A 19,579-nucleotide genomic window follows, 5' to 3' on the forward strand; every position below is an offset into this window, starting at 1 on the left:
CCACCTCTAAGCCCCTCACATTCCTGTTTGCCCTGATCAGATAGGCCAGGGGTTCTATTGCTAATATAAAAAGTATAGGAGACAGGGGGCATCCCTGACGCGTGCCCCTGAGTATTGGGAAGGGTGTAGATAAGTGACCCGCTATATTAACTCTTGCCGATGGAGAGGAATATAAAACCTGAAGAAGACCTATAAATTTATCTCCGAAGCCCCATTTACCCAGAGTATACCTCAGGTAGTTCCAATCTATAGAGTCAAAAGCTTTATGTAGGTCGAGCGATAGACACATAATATTATCTAGCGGTTGTTTACCCCACCCACTCCTTGCTAAAGAGATTAAATCAATTAATCTACGGGTTTGGTCTCCTGCTTTACGGCCTGGTACGAATCCTACCTGATCGAGGTGAATATAATGTGAGAGAAAAGAATTAATTCTGGTAGCCATAATTTTTGTCAATATTTTGATATCTACATTAATCAGAGATATTGGTCTAAAATTTTTGCATGTGGAGTGGTCTCTATCGGGTTTAGGTATAACAGAGATTAAAGCCTGCAAAGAGTCAGGTATCGGCAGACGTCCATTAAAAATTTGATTGTAATATTTTACCATATGGGGTCCTAAAATTGCACTGAGCTTTTTAAAGTACAGACCCGTGAAGCCGTCAGGGCCAGGTGCTTTAGAGGGCTTAAGATTTTTAATTGCATCCTCAACCTCCTGTAGGGTGATAGGATTATCTACTATTTGTCTATGGGTATGTGATAAAGAAGGTAAAGAGAGGCCCTCAAACACTTCCTCGGCTTTTGCAAAATCAAATCCATTGCTATTGCTATATAATTTGGAGTAGAACCTGGCGAATTCTGCCACCACTTCCCTCGGATGTTGGGATAGAGCGCCCGATGGAAGGCGTAATCTCGGTACAGTATAGGACCTAGGCAGGGGATTAAGGTTTCTAGCCAATAACGTCCCTGGCTTATTCCCTTGAGAGTAGAACCGGTATTGTGACCATCTCAAGCTCCTTTCTGCCGAGGTGGTAAGGCAGAGATTTAACTCTGTTCTAGCTACCTCTATTTCTTTGCTTAAGTCTATCGTAGGATTGACTTTGTGTTTCTGTATTATCTCAATATAAGCTTTCTCCTTTTCTCTTAGTAGCGCATTTTTCTTTTTTTTAAATCTTGCGGCTATTTCCATAAGTTTTCCTCTAACTACAATTTTGTGCGATTCCCAGAATGAGACTAAAGAGTCCTCTACTGGCTCTTTCTCAGTAAAATAGGAATTCACTGCTTCTGTCACTTCTGAAAACATACTAGGGTCAGTCATAATATATTCATTCAAGCGCCACATAAAGTGGGGGGATCTGAACCACATAGGGTCCAAGGAGACCAACACCGGATCATGGTCAGACCATGCAGTCGGGACAATAGCAGCTTTTCTAATTTTAGGAATTAGGTGAGGACCTAGAAACATATGGTCTATACGTGAGTAAGTCTTATGTGCCACCGAAAAATATGTGTAGTCACGATCAGTAGGGTGACATGATCTCCAGGCATCTATTAAATTGTGGGAGTGAAGAATGGAGGCTAGCTCAGTACTAGACTGAGATGGGCCACGGAGAATAGAGCGAGGTGCGGACCTATCCAGGGCCTCATCAAGAGCCAAATTGGAATCGCCTCCTACAAACACGGCTCCTTGTAAATGTGCTGACAGCTTTTGAAACATTCCCCGGAAGAACCGCACCTGGTCCACATTCGGGGCATAATAATTTAGGAAGGTTACCTCCTGTTCATGTATGGTTCCTGCCACCAAAATATAACGACCTTCCGAGTCTGCTATGGTGATACGGTGTACAAATGGTACATTTTTGGACATAAAAATACCCACTCCTCTCTTCTTTTCTCTAGCCAACGCTAGGAACATTAGGGGATAGTTAGCTGCCACATATTTTGGGCATGATGATCTGGAAAAATGCAATTCCTGCAAGAATACAATATCAGCCTGCAACGCTTTATAAGATTTGAAAGCCATTTTCCTCTTAGCTGGCGCATTAAATCCCTGGACATTATGAGATAAAATAGTAAAAGCATCATTAACCATTACCTTTCCAGTATGGGTAAGGCTGACTAGTTCCTTTCAGTGACCCTCTTTCTGAAGGGGAAGAGGTGGGGAAAGACAGGGAAGGAAAAAGGGAGGGGAAAAGACACACAAGATTCACTTTTAGTTTCAAAACTTTTCCAAGTAAACAAACGTTAACAATCTGGATAATAATCCAGAATTCTTCGAGGTCAGGGGAGAACCAGCCCCGAGCCAGCTCAAGGCTGCTAGTCCCTTCTGACATCACAAGAGAGGGCATGCGACCCCCTGAGGCCCAGCGGCCGAACTTAACCTCTGATACCAAACGGAAAACATTACCTATGCAGAAAACAGTGCAATTAGATACTTATGCAAACTAACTACCACCTAGTTGGTGGTCACGCAAACACTTAGACATCAACTAATCTACATTCCTCAGATTAACCATGGGGTTGTGCCCATTGACTCCTTCTAACTGAATAGAAAAATTGTGCGCCCATAATTTTTATCATTTCTTTTTCTTAGCCCCTGTACGCCATAGAGGTTGAAGAGGTGGATCCGAGTCCAATGCATTATTTGTAGAAGATGAGGAAGACTTTTGATGCTCCTTTGTAATTAGACCAAGCTTCAATAGTAGAGATTCCCCTTCTGTGAAGGTGGTAAAGCCATGTGACCTATTTTGGTGTTGAAAGATTAGCCGAAAAGGAAATGCCCATCGATATCTGATTTCATTTTCCTGTAGCACACGTAGTAATGGTTTAAGTGATCTACGCCTTTGTATGGTTCTCGGGGCTATATCTGCAAAAACTTGAATGTCTGAGTCATACAGTCGTAAGGATTCCGCATCCCGGGACGCTTGCATAACCTTTTCCTTTACAGAAAAAAAGTGAGGCTTCACAACAATGTCCCTTGGTAAGCCGTCCGCTCTTGGCGCTGTCAACGCACGGTGTGCTCGATCAATTTCACTAAAAGGATCAGTCAAATCTGGGATAAGTATCTGAAGCAGGTCTTTAACCACTTTAGTTGCGTCTGTATAGGTCTCAGGAATACCTCTGATACGGAAGTTGCCCCTTCTGGATCTGTTTTCTAGATCCTCTATCTTAAGTTGCGCCTCCTCCAATTGCATATATATATCAGCAATGCGGTCACAATTCTGATTCACCCTAGTTCCAGTTTCATCCACTTTATTTTCAATTGCCTCTATTCTGGACCCTATTGCCTGAAAGTCTCCTTTAAGATCAGAAGTAATTTGTGAGCATGCCTTCGCTAATTCACTTTGTAGCATATGTGAGAAACGGGCTAGTAATACATTATCTGCAGAGTACAGAGGGGCTTGCATCACTGTAGGGGCTTGCTGTAGCTCCATAGATTGTTGGCTAAAAATGGCTGCCGCCATAGCTTGGTCCAATGAGGACATAGTGGAGGCCGGGGAGGCTATAAATAAATCAGGGGTATTTGTTATACCTTGGGGGTCCGGGGTTCCACCAGACCCTGTTAGGCTCTCCTCCTCATGGTGCGATGAGGCCGGGCTGTGTGTGTCCCGCTGCTGGGAGTGATGCCTCATGGCCTTCACATTCTGGCGGGAGCGCTGTGCTTCCTCCCGTGCCGGGGTCGGCTGTGCGCTGCCAGCTCCTGTCTCCTTCTTTCTATTTCCCCCGGGCATACTTTCTCCCCCGTGACCTTCCGCCTCTTTCTCCAGCCGGTCTCCGCTCCGTTCGGCGCTTGTATTAGCTCTTAGTCGCCGCGGGCCTTCAGCGGTAGCGGAGCTCAAGGGGACGCGTCCGCCATTAAGCCCGCGCGCATGCGCTCTCCGCGCCCACTCTTTTGATGCGGCAGATGGAAGTAGGACATATGAAATCAGGGAGTACATCTCATGTAACACCACGGGGGTAATATATTATGCGACATGTGAATGCCCAAAAATTTATGTGGGACTAACCTCGAGAGATCTAGGTACAAGAGTGAGGGAACACGTAAGGGACATAATGAAGGCGAAAAGTGCGACCAATATAAGGGAACTAAAACCGGTGCCGCGCCATTTTCGCCACCACCATGGATGCGACCCCAAGGGATTTCAGGTAAGGGGCATAGAAGTGGTGCATTGTGGAGTCAGGGGGGGCAATCTGAAAAGAATTCTAGCCCAGAAGGAATGTAGGTGGATTGTGCAACTTGGCACCTTATCCCCAGTAGGTCTTAACGAAGCCTTGAGCTTTGCTCCATTTCTGTGAGTTAAATAAAGTAGGAAAACTGTCTGTATCCGTTCATGTGATTTTAATTATATTTTTTCTTATTTTTGAGTAGAAAGGTTACATGCTGGGAGGAGCTGGATTTTATAATGAAACAAGATGGGAGAAGGAATAATGATCCAATAGAAGATATTTTATATACTGCGGAACGAAAATAATGGAACAAAATATAAGAAGTTGTGGGAATGAAGTTGCAATATGCTCTTTATGAATAATATGTTTTGTAGATTTAAAGAAAGAAAAAACTATGAGTGGAGGGGAGTGTGTTTTTGTATATATTTCTAAAGATGTGGCACTTTACTGTAAATAGATTAATCTTTTAGAGATAAAACACCTAACTCTAGAGTATTTTAAAAAAATGGAAGGTAATAGGTAATTGGTTGCACTTTAATTAGCACTTTTTCCTGGAAAAGATAGAGGGAATATTATTATCTCCCCTCTTTTTCTTTTAAGGTGATATAAATTTTAGGATATGGGGAAAGTATATATTTTATTTAAAAATTATATTATAAAATTTCTGATAGGTGTTTGTATACTTTACAAAATTGCACATAGCACTTTAAAATTGGCAAGTTATATATTAATAATCTGCACTTTATATATTATTGTAGATCACTAGAGATATTGCATATTTTTGACTTATGTTGGGCACTTTTTTTCGTGATATAATGTTCACAATAGGTATATATAATATAAGTTATACCGCAATTGAAATTTCACTATAGGGTAAACTATACCTTCCAGGATGTCCCATTTTTGAGATGTATGCATGCATATTGTTATTTTTAGTTTGTTCTGATCAATAATAATCTTCCACGATTGATGCATTTTGTTCTATATGTATTGTTCTCTTACCCCTGACTGATTTTAACCCGGATGACGGCGCATGCGCAGTAGACATCTCCGGCGGGCTGGCATCCCCCGTTGCCTTGGGCGCATTGCGCATGACCGGAAGTCCGATAGCGCTGTCGGGTTTCGAGCATGCGCACAGGCTCCCTGGCACCGGAAGTGGGGCATGTCAGGACGCCGGGGATTGGTTCGAGGCGCATGCGCAACTTAGTCTATCCGGTTAAGCAAAACATATAAAATTCGGCTCCCCAGCGTCTGTTTCGTACCCCCTGAAGAAGCGTGGGCGAAACGCGCGTTGGGGCGTCTGGGCGTTGCTCCTACTTACACTACATCATGGGTAAGACACTGTTCTTATATTTAAAGTTTCACCAAGGCTAAAATGTTGTATATAAGGAAGCGTTCTCCAGGCTTACATGCACTTTACTCATTTACTGGGGAAACATGCAATAATTGTGTTAGATTTATGGTGGACATACCCTTTTGTTAGTGTGGTGGGCAATTAGCTCAGACCAATATTTTTGGATATCTTCCATTAACATCCATTGTAATTAATTAATTTTTAATGTATTAATAAAAACTTTATGTATTTTTATTTGAGAATTGAGAGACTCCTTATTTTCTGTGGTATTTACTCCTATATTTAGGCTATCTCAGATTTCATTCTATGTAGCCCATGGTGGGTCCATATGATAACGGTTTTTAGTTCATTACTTTACAATTAAAATTAACTCTCGTGTTAATGGCTTTAGGAAGCTTGTGATAGGAGACCAGTAAATCAGTAATATACAGGCGGTCCCCTACTTAAGAACACTCGACTTACAGGCAACACCTAGTTACAAACGGACCTCTGGATGTAGGTAATATACACTATTGTAGCCTTAGGCTACAATAAACAGCTATAACAGTTATCAAAGATGGCTGAAATTACGGTAAGCTTTATTGTTAATTTTGGTTCTTATGACAATCCAAGATTTTTAAAATCCAAATGTCACAGAGACTAAAAAATATTTGGCTGGGGTTACAATTATAAAATATACAGTTCTGAGTTACATACAAATTCAACTTAAGAACAAACCTACAGAACCTATCCATTACATAACCCGGGGACTGCCTTTAATGCACTAGAATACACATTTATTGACCTGAAAAACAGACAAAACACTGGTATCAGGACTCAGTTATTGTTAAATTAAATCCAACAGAATGTTATTTGAACAAAGTGCGTAGTGAGTTAGAGAGGCCATTTTTACAAACACAAAGTTTCTCTTTCCATTTAAGATAACAGTGTTTCCAAAACCAATATTTGATTTAGTACGTCTGCTTTCTGTGTGGTCTCATTTTCATTCCACTTCTATACTTGTATAAAAAGCTACAAGCAGTTACACATTAACCTGGGATGCTCATAAGCATACAGGTAAAGCAGACATCAAGTGAAGAAAATGTTATAAACATGATAATCTGAAGTGCTAGGTAAACATGGATAAGAATATACACACAACAACCAGACACCACTAACAGATGAGACCCTTCACAATAAAGCCCTCATTTTGGTTTGTGTCCAGCTACAAATTTCTCCTGGTTTAACATAAAACACCTTTAACATAAGAGTTGCCACAGCGATCACAAGATCAGAGGGATTACGCATTAAGCTACTGACTGTAGTATTTTAAGCCATTTTTGTTGCCCACTGTTCAGGCTCATTGATGGGAGTGCCATACAAGTGACCCCTTTATTACTGGTCTATGCTCATATGGAATTTGGTACCAATGGCCCCTTGGTACCAATGCTCAATTGGTACCAAGGGGCCCAAAGAGTGCCAAGAAAATATTCCCCACACCATGACACCACCACCACCAGCCTGAACTGTTGATAGAAGGGAGGATGGATCCATGCTTTCATGTTGTTGATGCCAAATTCTGACCCTACCATCCAAATGTTGCAGCAGAAATCGAGACTCATCAGACCAGGCAATGTTTTTCCAATCTTCTACTGTCCAATTTCGATGAGCTTGTGCAAATTGTAGCCTCAGTTTCCTGTTCTTAGCTGAAAGGAGTGGCACCCGGTATGGTCTTCTGCTGTTGTAGCCCATCTGCCTCAAAGTTCGACGTACTGTGCGTTCAGAGATGCTCTTCTGCCTACCTTGGTTGTAACGGGTGGCGATTTGAGTCACTGTTGCCTTTCTATCAGCTCGAACCAGTCTGCCCATTCTCCTCTGACCTCTGGCATCAACAAGGCATTTCCGCCCACAGAACTGCCGCTCACTGGATGTTTTTTCTTTTTCGGACCATTCTCTGTAAACCCTAGAGATGGTTGTGCGTGAAAATCCCAGTAGATCAGCAGTTTCTGAAATACTCAGACCAGCCCTTCTGGCACCAACAACCATGCCACGTTCAAAGGCACTCAAATCACCTTTCTTCCCCATACTGATGCTCGGTTTGAACTGCAGGAGATTGTCTTGACCATGTCTACATGCCTAAATGCACTGAGTTGCCGCCATGTGATTGGCTGATTAGAAATTAAGTGTTAACGAGCAGTTGGACAGGTGTACCTAATAAAGTGGCCTGTGAGTATATAATGTAATATTATTCAGCACTCTTCCACTAGTTAGCTTTGTATCCAAAAAAGTTGAAATCATATGATTATATTGTGATATTGCAAAAACCTTTGGAAAGAGAATTCAATTTACTCACTGGGGGAGATTTATGAAAAGTGTCTGATGAAAAAATTGTTCTAGTTGCCCATGACAACCAATCAGAGCTCAGCTTTCCTTTTCCCACAGATGCTTATAAAATGAAAGCTGAACTCTGAATGGTTGCCAGTTTTGATAAATTAGGCCCACTGTGATGATTTTTTCCTATGTAGCAGAAACAGCCAACCCTTTTATTATTTTTGACATAATCTGAATACAAGAAATGTAAAAAGAATATGTATTGTTGCTCGTAACTTACCTTATCACTTGATCTGAAATGCAAAGATAATCACAATCTCCATAAGATGAAGTTCTTCCTTATAAAAAAACGCAACAATATTGTTTACTCTTTATGAGAAACGTGATTCAAGAACTCAAGGGTGGAGCTCAGCAGACTGATTGGGGAGAACAGTTTAGTTCATACCAAAGGTTCTCATTACACTCTGTTAGGAAGGAATGGAAGGTCTTTGTTCACCATAGACATGAAGCTTCCCTTAGGCTTCCGTTATTCATAGCAGGTAAAGGAACAGGCTGCTTCCATTTTTTGCTTTGCTAATGGATGGCCCAACAGAACCTGCCAAACGCATGTGTAAGCTTAGCCTAACACACAAATCTGGTGGTGAGAACTTTCAATGGAAGGTCCTCTTTAGCCTGAGGAAGGTCAGCACAAGAACACCCGGCTGACTCAATTCACAGGTTTACAATGTGTTTGCCATAAAAGTGCCATGGAACGAACAAAACCTAACCAATGTCTAAACCTGCTACTTAAATCATATATTTCACACCAGAAACTGTCAGAAAATATATGATAAATCTTTCTCTTTATGTCCGATTCTGTATTCTGTCAATATAGTAGACATCACTAAAGTGCCTAGATTTTCTTGGAAATGTGGGAGACAGCTGCTACATGGAAATTCATTTCTTCATCGCCTGTTCTAGACTCTTTCTGAATTACTTCATTTTGCATAACAGGAAACTTTGCTTAAACCATTTACTAAATGTTAAGGTCAACATTGAAGGAGTTAGAAATGCTTCAATTTACAATAGGAATCACTTAGAGAATAACATGATGAAACTGCAGACATGACTTGCCAGTGAAGGTTTAAAAGAGCAACACTCATGGTTGGAGGAGAGTCACCCACTGACCAGACTGACATGGCTAAATCACAGTCCGCATTTATGGAAAGAGACAGTAAACGGTTAATTGAATTTAGCTGTACACTGTCTCTAATACCTGTCTCTATACCTTTAAAGGTAGCACTTCTCAACAAGGAGAACTTATTTGCTTATTCCTTTCCCCAAACCCTTAACAGAGAATGCATGGCCTTTAAGTCTAACTCTAAGGAGTTTGATTTCTTCCCAGATATTTATGAGCACATTGAAAATATCTTTAACCAATTGACTGATATCCCTGCTCCAGTAGGTGGTCTCTTTCAATGGCCTTCTCGGTACAAGGCAACAACTGAATTGGACCTCCTTGAGAAAGAGCAAGGGTTTTAATTCAATAACTAATATGGAATCTTCTGCAACTCTTCTGTTACTCTACTCTGCATCCACTGCTCTATAATATGCTGCTTTATATTAGATTGCATTTTTAAAGTGACAGGTTCTCTTTAAATGGCATTGGTCCAGATTTTATTTTGTAGAAGAGCAAAAAGTCATCTCAGTGTATGCAACTTCCCATTTCTATGAAAGTAGTATATGTAGAAATCTTGCTGTCATAACATCTAAGAAAAAATTGTTACCCAAAGGAGCAATTTTGGGCAATGTGACTGATTGACAGTATAGAATACATACTGTAATTTCATTATTAATTATGCTTATCAGAATGCTCCTAAACAATGAAGAGAGTTTAATGTATATCTGACATGAAATGAGAATAAATATTTCCTGTTTTAGAAAAATGTGCTGAAAATCCCTAACTCGAGTCAATGAAAAAAATCTCTGTACTCACCTTTCTGACGCCCCCGCAGGTCTCCTTGTCTTCAGCTCCCCGCATGGTCCTGTCACACACACTATGACGTCAGCCGCTTGCCGACATCATGGTGTGTACACCTCCATCGGCAAACACTATGATTTCAGCAAGTGGCTGACGTCATGGTGTATGCGACGGGACCACGTGGGGAGCTGAAGACGGAACCGCAGCTGAAGACAGAAGACCTGCCGGGACGTCGGAAAGGTCAGTACAGATTTTTTTTTTAAAGGCTGGGCAAGGGGCTGCTGGCTATATACGTTATTGGGGGACAGACACTGGCTAAATACAGGGTGGGGGGACAGGCACTGGCTATATACTGAGGGGAAGGCACTGGCTATATACAAGGGTCTGCTGGCTATATACTGGAACAGGGGGCTACAGGCACTGGCTAAATACAGGGTGGGGGGACAGGCACTGGCTATATACTGAGGGGAAGGCACTGGCTATATACAAGGGTCTGCTGGCTATATACTGGGACAGGGGGCTACTTGCTGAATACTAGGGAGCAGGGAGTGGCTATATACTGGGGGGGGGCTGCTGGCTTTATACTGGTAGACTGTGACAAATGCATTTCCCACCCTTGGCTTATACTCGAGTCAATAGGTTTTTTTGTGTTAAAATTTGGTGCCTTGGCTTATACTTGGGTTGGCTTATACTCAAGTATATATGGTAATTAGGATTACCAAAATGATTTATATTTGCCAAATGCCAGAATAATTAGAGAGATAATTTTTGAAAGCATTTTTATTGCTTTCTGCAAAGTCAAAAGTTATACATACTGTACATTTCATTAGTATTTACATTGATATTGCCCTTAACCTGTTTAAATTGGGTCAAATATTTGGATATCCTTCCACAAGCTTCTCATATTAGTTGGTAGGAATTTGGGCCATTTTTCCTCAAAGATCTAGAACAATGTTTGTAGCCACCTTGCTCCCACCTGCCTTTTGAGTTGTGCCAATAAATTTACAATAGGGTTGAGATGAGGGCTTTGTGACGGCCACTCCGAATCATTGACTTTATTATCCTTAAGAGGCATGGGACATGGGGAGGTGTAGATGGGAGGGGCCGGTCCATGAGCTCTCTCTCAGTGTTCCATACAGCAGCATGTTATGTAGCAGTGAGACCTGTCAATCAGGAACAAGGAGGCAGGGCAATACACTAACCACTCAATATGCAGGGCCTCATTGGACTCATTTAGTGTGATGGGCTCACATCAGGTGAATTACATACAAGTTTACAAACTGATTTTTGCAATATTGCAGCCATGGAAAGGAACCATTTAGGGATATGGGAAATGCTTTTTTATCATAGTTTTTAATGAAGTATTTATTTTGGGCAAGTTAATGTGCATGGCACGTTCTCTTTAAGGATTAGTTCTCATGGTAAAAACTAAACTGTCAACTTTTACCATTAACCATTTGAAAGCTTTAAGATGGTACATCAAAGCAAAGAACTGAAAGTGTGGCTGTAAAAATCACAGTTTGCAAGGTTCATGCAATACAATAAGAAAGATAAAGATATGAGTCAGGGGGTCATGAGACTGTTGAATCAAATCCAAAAGAATAAGAACTCAAATGTACTTGAACCAAGGAGCCCTGTTTCTTTGTCTGAAAAGTTCTGTGCAGGATTAAGGGACTCACTTTTACCCAATTAAACTAAGATAAGTAAAACATAGGAGTCGGCTCACCAGAGCACCATAATATGACACCTGAAAAGAAACCATGAGCAAGGAAACCTCTGGCTTTAGAGTAAAAAAGACACTGGTCCAAATATAAAATTCCATTGATGTCATTATTGAATATATATTAAAATAGTACAGTGCCAGGATACATTCATGCTGATAAACACTACAATCACATTTTGGATATGTACTATCCTTATTCATGGCTAATAAAGATAGCTCATATCCGAAATTATTGTAGTGTTTGCATGGATGTATCCTGGCAATGTCCTGTTTTAATATATTCAATAAAGAAATCAATGGACCTTTATCTTTGGATAAGTAAATTCTTATTGGTGCTGGATTAAACTACGATGGTAGGAAATATCCTTCTGGAATTGCCTATTTTATGTTAAATGTCAAGCGTTTACCTACAAAAAAATATCCCCCAATGTCACATGCAACTGAGCAAAGAGTCGCTGTTTTCACGACATGACTCCCTCTTAGAGGCTGGAGGGAGAGCTTCACTTCAGACACCTTGATCTTGGTCATTATAGTACCTAACACCAAGATTTTTATGTCATATTACAGATATGAATCTGACAGTTAAAATTGCCAAGTATGTGTGTGACAAATTATATGATACCAAGACATTGGACTAGGTATTCCAGAGCCAAGAGTGCCAGAAGTTAAGCTCCCCTTCCAGCCTCTAAAGTGACTCAACTCAGGGTCTCTTCAACTCTTTTTTGCTAATTTTCATCTGACTCTAATTTTATTAAAACAGGTAAACAGGTGAGTTTTAAAATAAAAAAGGGAAATTCCAGTAAGGACATTTCATACCCTACATGAGGACGTTGTAGTTTAATGGGGTAAAAGCTGGCGACAGGTTCCCTTTAAACAATAAGTTTTGCTTAGTCACCTCACCAAGCTAAAACCACAATAACACAGACCTGACACTACTAATACAAGGTTCGCAATACGGATTTCAACACTACCAGTGTGAAATGGGTTCTGGACTGTATTTCCTACAATCTGTCACACTGACAATACATTGCAATACAAAAGTAATGCTGGCAGTATGTTATAGAGCAGGAGGTGCACATTTGTGGAAAATCATGTAGGTCAACTAGAAATATATCCACTTTCCGCGCTGTATATGCTGGTCTTAGGAGTGCAACTTCAATATATTGCTGAAAGGATTAGTGTAACAAGGAAGCAAACTACAATAAAGCAGAAGTCATGATGAGCCTTAGCTGAACTAACTGGTTCCTGCCTTACACACACATTCGTATACCATACAGTGGGATACATCTGTGCCATACATTGTGAGGACACATAGGAATCCTCCTGACGTGTCCTTACAACATATGGCACAAAATGTGATGTGAACCCAGCCTAAGATAGTCCTGAATACACCGGCTTCGATACAATATTAAACTCGTCTTTTTATAGAAACAGCAGACACTATAATATGACTATAAATGACTTGTCAAAACATGATCCTGATTTATGATCAAACATACACATTTGCAAGTTTCTATACAACTGCAGATGTTTTGGAAACTTAAAGGGGTTTTCTCACTAAAATCACTCATTCCATATCCATCCATAAGTAACCTAAAGTGTACATGAATGAATCCCCACTGTATGCTAGACCAGTGCACTATACACTACTGTGTGGCTGCCCTACAGATGAGTAGTGTTAGCTTCTGCCGTGCAACCTAAACGTATTGCCGAATTGGCAGTGGAACTGCCAATCAGGCAAATTGACGCCCCCTTCTACTAGCCATGGCCATGATTGGCCAGGAGACGTCCTGGCACATCATAGCCATGGCTAGTAGCAGGGGGCATCAGTTTGCCGGATGAAATGAAATGTGGATTTTTCACTTTTTGTAGGACAAAAGATACAATAAAAAAAATGTTATAAACTCTGGTTTATAACTGTCCCATTGATCCTGCCCCTGCTCTGTGAGACCACACACATTTTCCAATGTCTACATGTCTTAGTCGGACAACTTGGGCAAAGTGCCAAAAATCGGTCCAAAAGCCAGGGAGTACCAGGCGAAGTCCTGTGCTGGATCATAGGAGCAATTAAAAGAAGAAAGACTACGGTACATCTAAAATACAGGAATTCAGGATCTTAACTATTCTATACTTTATGATTGCTATACTAACACTGTATCTCCAGGGTCAGCTCCAGATTTTAGCAGGCCCCAGGGCCACAGAGCCTCAGTGGGTCCCTTTGCAGTGAACTCACATGGCGGCATTAAAAAATCAGGAATTAAAAGAGTCTCCTGGTCCCTAAAAGTGTTCAGTAGTTTTTCATACCAAACAGCCCCCTCATGATCATTTTATATACAGCCAACTCATGGTTATTTTATATACAGCCCCCTCATGATCATTTTATATACAGCCAACTCATGGTTATTTTATATACAGCCCCCTCATGATCATTTTATATACAGCCAACTCATGGTTATTTTATATTCAGGCCCCTCATGCTTATTTTATATACAGCCCCTCATCAATTCCTATGGATTCATTAGATACAGCCCCTTCACCCGCATGGATTCCTTATGTACTGCCTTATGTGGGCCCCTCAGCAGCTCTGGGCCCCAGCACTTGCCTGGGTATGCCCAGTTCTGGCCCTGACTTTATCATAACTTGACAAAAAATTGCAAGTGATGCATGACTAAGAACTCAAGATTTGTGTAGTTTGAAACATGTTGGTCTTCTTACATTCATTCCATGTTTGTCATGTATTTTTAATGGAGCATAAAAGTCTATTGGATTTTATTCATTTTTGAGTGCTGGAGAATTTTTTTTTTTTGGATTTGCCACTCTGGAACTGAACCGGTTTCCTCTCCCTCTCCTGTGCACCTTCAACAAGTAGTCTACTACATGGAGATCATGGGCTGGTGAGCTCTAATTGCAACTGTTTTTTTTATTATGCAGCATTCTGAATACTTATGATATTTCAGACTTAATAAGATCTTAATTTCTATTATTTGTCTTTCAAGATGGGGTGCAGAGAGTACATTAATGAGCAAAAAAAATAACTTTTTTGATCTTAACAATTGGCAGCAATGAAACAAAGAGTGAAAAATGTAAAGGGGTCTGAATACTTTCCCTAACCACTTTATAGTCTTGTACATAATGGGCAGTATTCTTGTACAGGCAATCCCCAATTTAAGAAAATCTGACTTCCAGACAACCCCTAGTTACAAACGGACCAGGGTGTTGGTAATTTACCATTCTTTAGCTAGGCTACATTTAAGGATACAATGATCAGTTATATCAGTTATCAAAGGTGTCTGTAATTAAGCTTTATTGTTAATCCTGGTTCTTATGACAACACAACATTTTTAAAATCCATTTGTCACAGAGACCAAAAAATTTTTGGCTGGGGTTACAGTTAGAAAATATACAGTTCCGACTTACATACAAATTCAACTCAAGAACAAACCTATGGAACCTTATCTTGTACATCCTGTATACCATAATTCCTTTGAAGGAGGTTCTTTATCACCCCACTTACATGCCACACAAACTAGTGCAAAATTCACAAGTCTTGCTTGATATTAAATCTTTTTGAACTTTAGTTTCCCCCTCATACACAAATAAGCCAAAATTAGCGGTTTTCAAACACCTCCCTCCAAAACTTCCCCATCACCAAGCATTCCCATTTAACGTGTAAGAAAACGGCCTCCATCTTATTACAATTATAGCATCTTGAATCCTCCCTAATTTTCATTCTAAATAGTAGAAAAAGTATTGCATTTAGTGCAGCCTGTGCCATCCGCTCAAAAAAGGATGGCTTGCAGCCAGTTTTCACATTCATGTGCATCAACAGGGTTCATTCAATGAAGTAATGCCTAACAATAAATGAAGCTACCCCACACAATGAAGAGCTTTAAAGGAAGTCTACCATTTGTTTTCATGCATTGTGATCCAAACATACCTTGAGAATGCTGTAGCAACACTGATGCAGAAACATATCTTGTTTAAACCCTGATGCGAGTGGTTTTGCTAAAAAAAAAAAATTGTAACATTCAGGACCTTGGGAAAGCTGGGTTGCATGCTGGCTGCCGTTCTTACGGAGCTTCCTGAGCTGTTCAGACATGACTAATCAACCTGAGCTGAATCACTAATACTCAACAGCTGGGGGATGGTGCAGTTATTGACTACTTCTGCCTGTCAGGCACAAAACAGTGATTACAACATTCTCTGGAGCAGCCACAGGAGCGAGTCTCATTATCATAATTTTACTATGGTTTTTTCAGCAAAACCACTTAGTTCAAGGATTAAACAAGATATGTTTCTGCTACAGCATTTTCAAGGAATGTTTTATTCACAATGCATGACATCAAATGGTAGTTTTCCTTTAAGCAGTGAATGTAAATGAAATGTTTCATATTTCCATCCAGATCTACAAGGTTAGAATTTGAGAAAATGAAAATTTGTACGCAATCTACACGGAAAATCACATGCTGCAAGAAGATGAAAAGACAACCACAAAAGGTGAAAAGAATGTAGACCTTGATGCAAAATCAATCTTTAGAGTCTACATAAGATTTCTCAGTGCTGGTTGAATTCCTGTATTGTATGACACTGCAGATTCAGCTTATGTGAGGACCTTGTGCATTTCCCTTAATAGTTATAATGTTGCATCATAGGTTCTCAGCAATGTTGTAAGTTATGATTATTTATACAAATTCGTATCAGGAAACAATGTACTAAACCTTTGCAATTTACGGGAGACTTGCACCTGCCACATTTACCAGTACACAAGCCGCACCAGTACCGGCCCATGTGAATGAAAGTTTGTGGAAAGATTCACTTCCAGTTGCAGACCTGGCACCCTGGCATGAGCTGTGCAGAGACACTTCCCCCTGATCAGATCGGATGGGTGGAGGTGATAAAAACACTTACTGTCGTGACATGTCCCCCCATCGTCCCCTGCTGCTGACGATCATGTATCCATAAAACTAATTCCCAGGATTCCAAATAAAGTGAAATAATCTGGGGCTCGGTCCAGCAGAGAGCGATCAAGGAGCCGATTCACTGTGCGATCACCAGATTCTACAATGATCGCGCAGCTTCTCCGAAAACTTTCTGCTATCACAATCCCCGCCCACGTAACACGCAACTGTCACAGACAACATTCTAACTCCGCCCACCCCAACTGTGACGAGGACGGACTGCGCATGCGGCATGCCTACTGGGAATATTTGTGTAGAGCAGCTTATCAGAAAAATGCTGCAGAACTGGATTGTTCATGGGGAAATGCGGGGGAGATACAGCACATTCCCAGAATGGAATAACTAGATCTAAAGAGGAGCTAAATGTGCCTCTAATTTAGTAATGTGACTGGTAGGGTCATAAAATAAAGTCATATAGTAATTTGGGAAAATGCCCTAAACTGTGAAAATCGCCAAGTGGCCTCCGTTTTAGAATTGATGGCACCCAACTAGACAGCTACCTATTTTGTAATGCATCAGTGCCCAGGGCCGTTACTTTAACCACTTAAAGACACAGGGTTTACTCGTTACTTTTTCGTTCTCCACTTTCAAAAAACCCTAATCTTTCATTTTTCTGTGTGCAGAGCTGTGTGAGGGTTTATTTTCTGTGTAACAAATTGCTTTTGCGTCACTTGTGGCCTCAGTCTTTATGACTTTCACTGTGTGCTCCAAATGATACATTTACTTTATTTTTTTGGTGCGGTGCAATCACGGTGATACCAAATGTAGATATAATAATAATTCTTTATTTATATAGCGCACACAGATTACGCAGCGCTGCACAAGCATATAAAATATATGTTTTATTTTGTTTTAATACATTTTTAAATATTAAACAAATGTGTACGGGAAAAAAAATTCTTACACCATCTTCTGGCACTAATAACTTTTCCATACTATGGTGTACGGAGCTGTGTAAGATGTCATTTTTTGCAAGATGAGCTGAAATTTTGAGGACTATGCGACCTTTTGATCACTTTTTATTACGTTTATATGATGTAAAATCACAGGATAGGCTCTAACTTGCTGGTTGGTGAGGGTCTCAGTGATGGGACACCCACAGATCACTAGAAAGGGGGTCCAATGTACCCGTCACACCCCTCGTAGCACCACTGGGATGCCTGAAGCAGCTGGTCGTACATGGCCGGGCTGCCTGTTCATCATCATGGAGCTGACGGAGAATTGCCGAGCGCCGCACTCAATAGAAATGAATGGGACAGCCCAAGCATGCGTAGCTAACTGCACCAGCCATCTTGGTGGTGCTACGAGAAGTGATCCATGGGATCCCACCTGTGGATAGAGCTTAACTTGCTTCATTGGCAAAGTTCTTTTTTTTTGCTCCTTGATGTATACTCTGCGCGCCACCTTCACAGGAAAAAAAGAAATGTAGATATTTTTGCTAATTTATTAAGCAAGTAAAACAGAAGTATCACATAAGCATTTAGACCCTTTACCCAGTATTGAGTACAGCCATGAATCTTCTTGGGAATTATACCATTTTTTCACACCTGGGTTTGGGGATATTCTGCCTCTTCCTTGCAGATTCTCTCCAGTTCCCTCAGGTTGGATGATGAACGTTGGTGGAGGACAATTTCACATCTCTCCAGAGATGTTCAATTGGGTTTAGGTCAGGGCTCTGGCTGGGCCAGTCAAGAATGGTCACAGAGTTTTTCTGAAGCCTCTGCTGTTTTTGTCTTGTTGGAAGGTCAACCTTTGGCCCAGCCTGAAGTCCAGAGCACTCTGGAAGAGGTTTTCATCCAGGATATCTCTGTACTTGGGACGCATTCATCTTTTTTTCAATTGCAACCAGTTGTCCTGTCACTACAGCTGAAAAACAACCCCACTGCATGATGCTGCCACCACAGTGTTTCAGTGTTTTTCTTTGGGTCGGTGCAATCACGGGGATAACAAATTTATATAGGATTCTAATGTTTTCATACATTTACAAAAATTAAAACTTCCTCTCCAAAGGAAAAAAAAATCTTATGGCGCTTAGAACTTTTTCATACTTTTGTTGACCTTTTCAATGCTACCAATTTAAGGACTGTAAAGCCTTTTGATAATTTTTTATTGAATGTTTTATATTTTTCAAAATGGCAAAAAAGTGCCATTTTCAACTTTTGGGCACTATTCTCCATTATGGGGTTTAACGCCAGGAAAAACCGTTATTGTATTTTAATATATCTGACATTTTGGGACGAGGTGATGCCTATTATGTTTATGATTTACTGTTTATTTATATTTACATCAAATCTAGGGAAAGGGCAGTGATTTGAATTTTTTTTTTTTTTAATTTACATTTTTTTTTAACTTTCTTTTTACTATTTTTCAGATCCCTTATGGTACTTTATTCTATCATATACTGCCATACTACAGTGGCATGTGTCAGCAGGATAATGCTCGTTCATGCAAAGGGTTTCCTAGAAATGAGTCTGCTAAATTCGAACTCAGCTCCATGAAGCAAAAAATAGTCTTATAAATAGCATAAAGGTCGCTTATCATTATCTGCTGATAAATTTCTCTTCATCCTTCATTCTATTAGATAAGTGCATTGCATAGACGTTAGAAGCCATCTGCTGGTACAGATCACAAAAACGCTCGAGAAATTCAGAACTTGGTTCTAAATTATTAATCCAAGTTGTATCCAAAGTTATAACATGGTAGACTGCAGATGTATACGATGAACTTCATGGACTTCACAAATGGCTTTGGAATCTAGGTACCAAATCCTGCATGTAAAAATAACTCTAAGGCTTTCTTCATATGCAGCCAATTTTAATTGCTGCAATGAAAAATCAGCTCCTTTCTTCTGATTTTTTTTTAAAAAGAAAACACCTCGACTTCCAGAAACCCCCATTCAAATGGATGAAACTGACTTTTTGTCACAAATTTATTACAAAATCTGGAGATAGTTATCCCATGTCAGATAAGTGTCGTCCCACCAGTGATCAGGAAAAAGACAGATCGACAGTCCTCAGAAGTGCAGCATTGAATGGAGTACATGCTCAATAGGCACTATATTCACTTCCCACAAGCCCTTCAGAAGTGGAGGTAGCTGAGGTTCAATA

General features: G+C 40.4%; 1 protein-coding gene across 7 annotated transcripts in view; it reads right to left on the bottom strand.

Moving 5' to 3' along the window:
• NOD1 (nucleotide binding oligomerization domain containing 1) overlaps window positions 1-16,631 on the bottom strand; it is a 63,516-nt gene extending 46,885 nt beyond the window's left edge. For 4 of the 7 annotated variants that reach the window (XR_011855885.1, XM_072153512.1, XM_072153511.1 and 1 more), the window contains exon 1: window positions 16,423-16,631. Coding sequence is in view for 1 of the 7 variants with exons in the window: in XM_072153512.1 (XP_072009613.1) it covers window positions 16,423-16,443 (21 nt within the window). In the remaining 6 variants the exon portion in view is untranslated. Of the gene's footprint in view, window positions 1-8,111; window positions 8,170-15,451; window positions 15,520-16,422 lie in introns of all 7 variants that reach the window. The other 3 variants (XM_072153513.1, XM_072153509.1, XM_072153510.1) reach the window with 2 other exon arrangements.
• Between the last annotated feature and the right edge of the window lie 2,948 nt (window positions 16,632-19,579).

Source organism: Engystomops pustulosus, chromosome 5, assembly GCF_040894005.1.
Source record: "Engystomops pustulosus chromosome 5, aEngPut4.maternal, whole genome shotgun sequence".
Taxonomy (NCBI): Eukaryota; Metazoa; Chordata; class Amphibia; order Anura; family Leptodactylidae; genus Engystomops; species Engystomops pustulosus.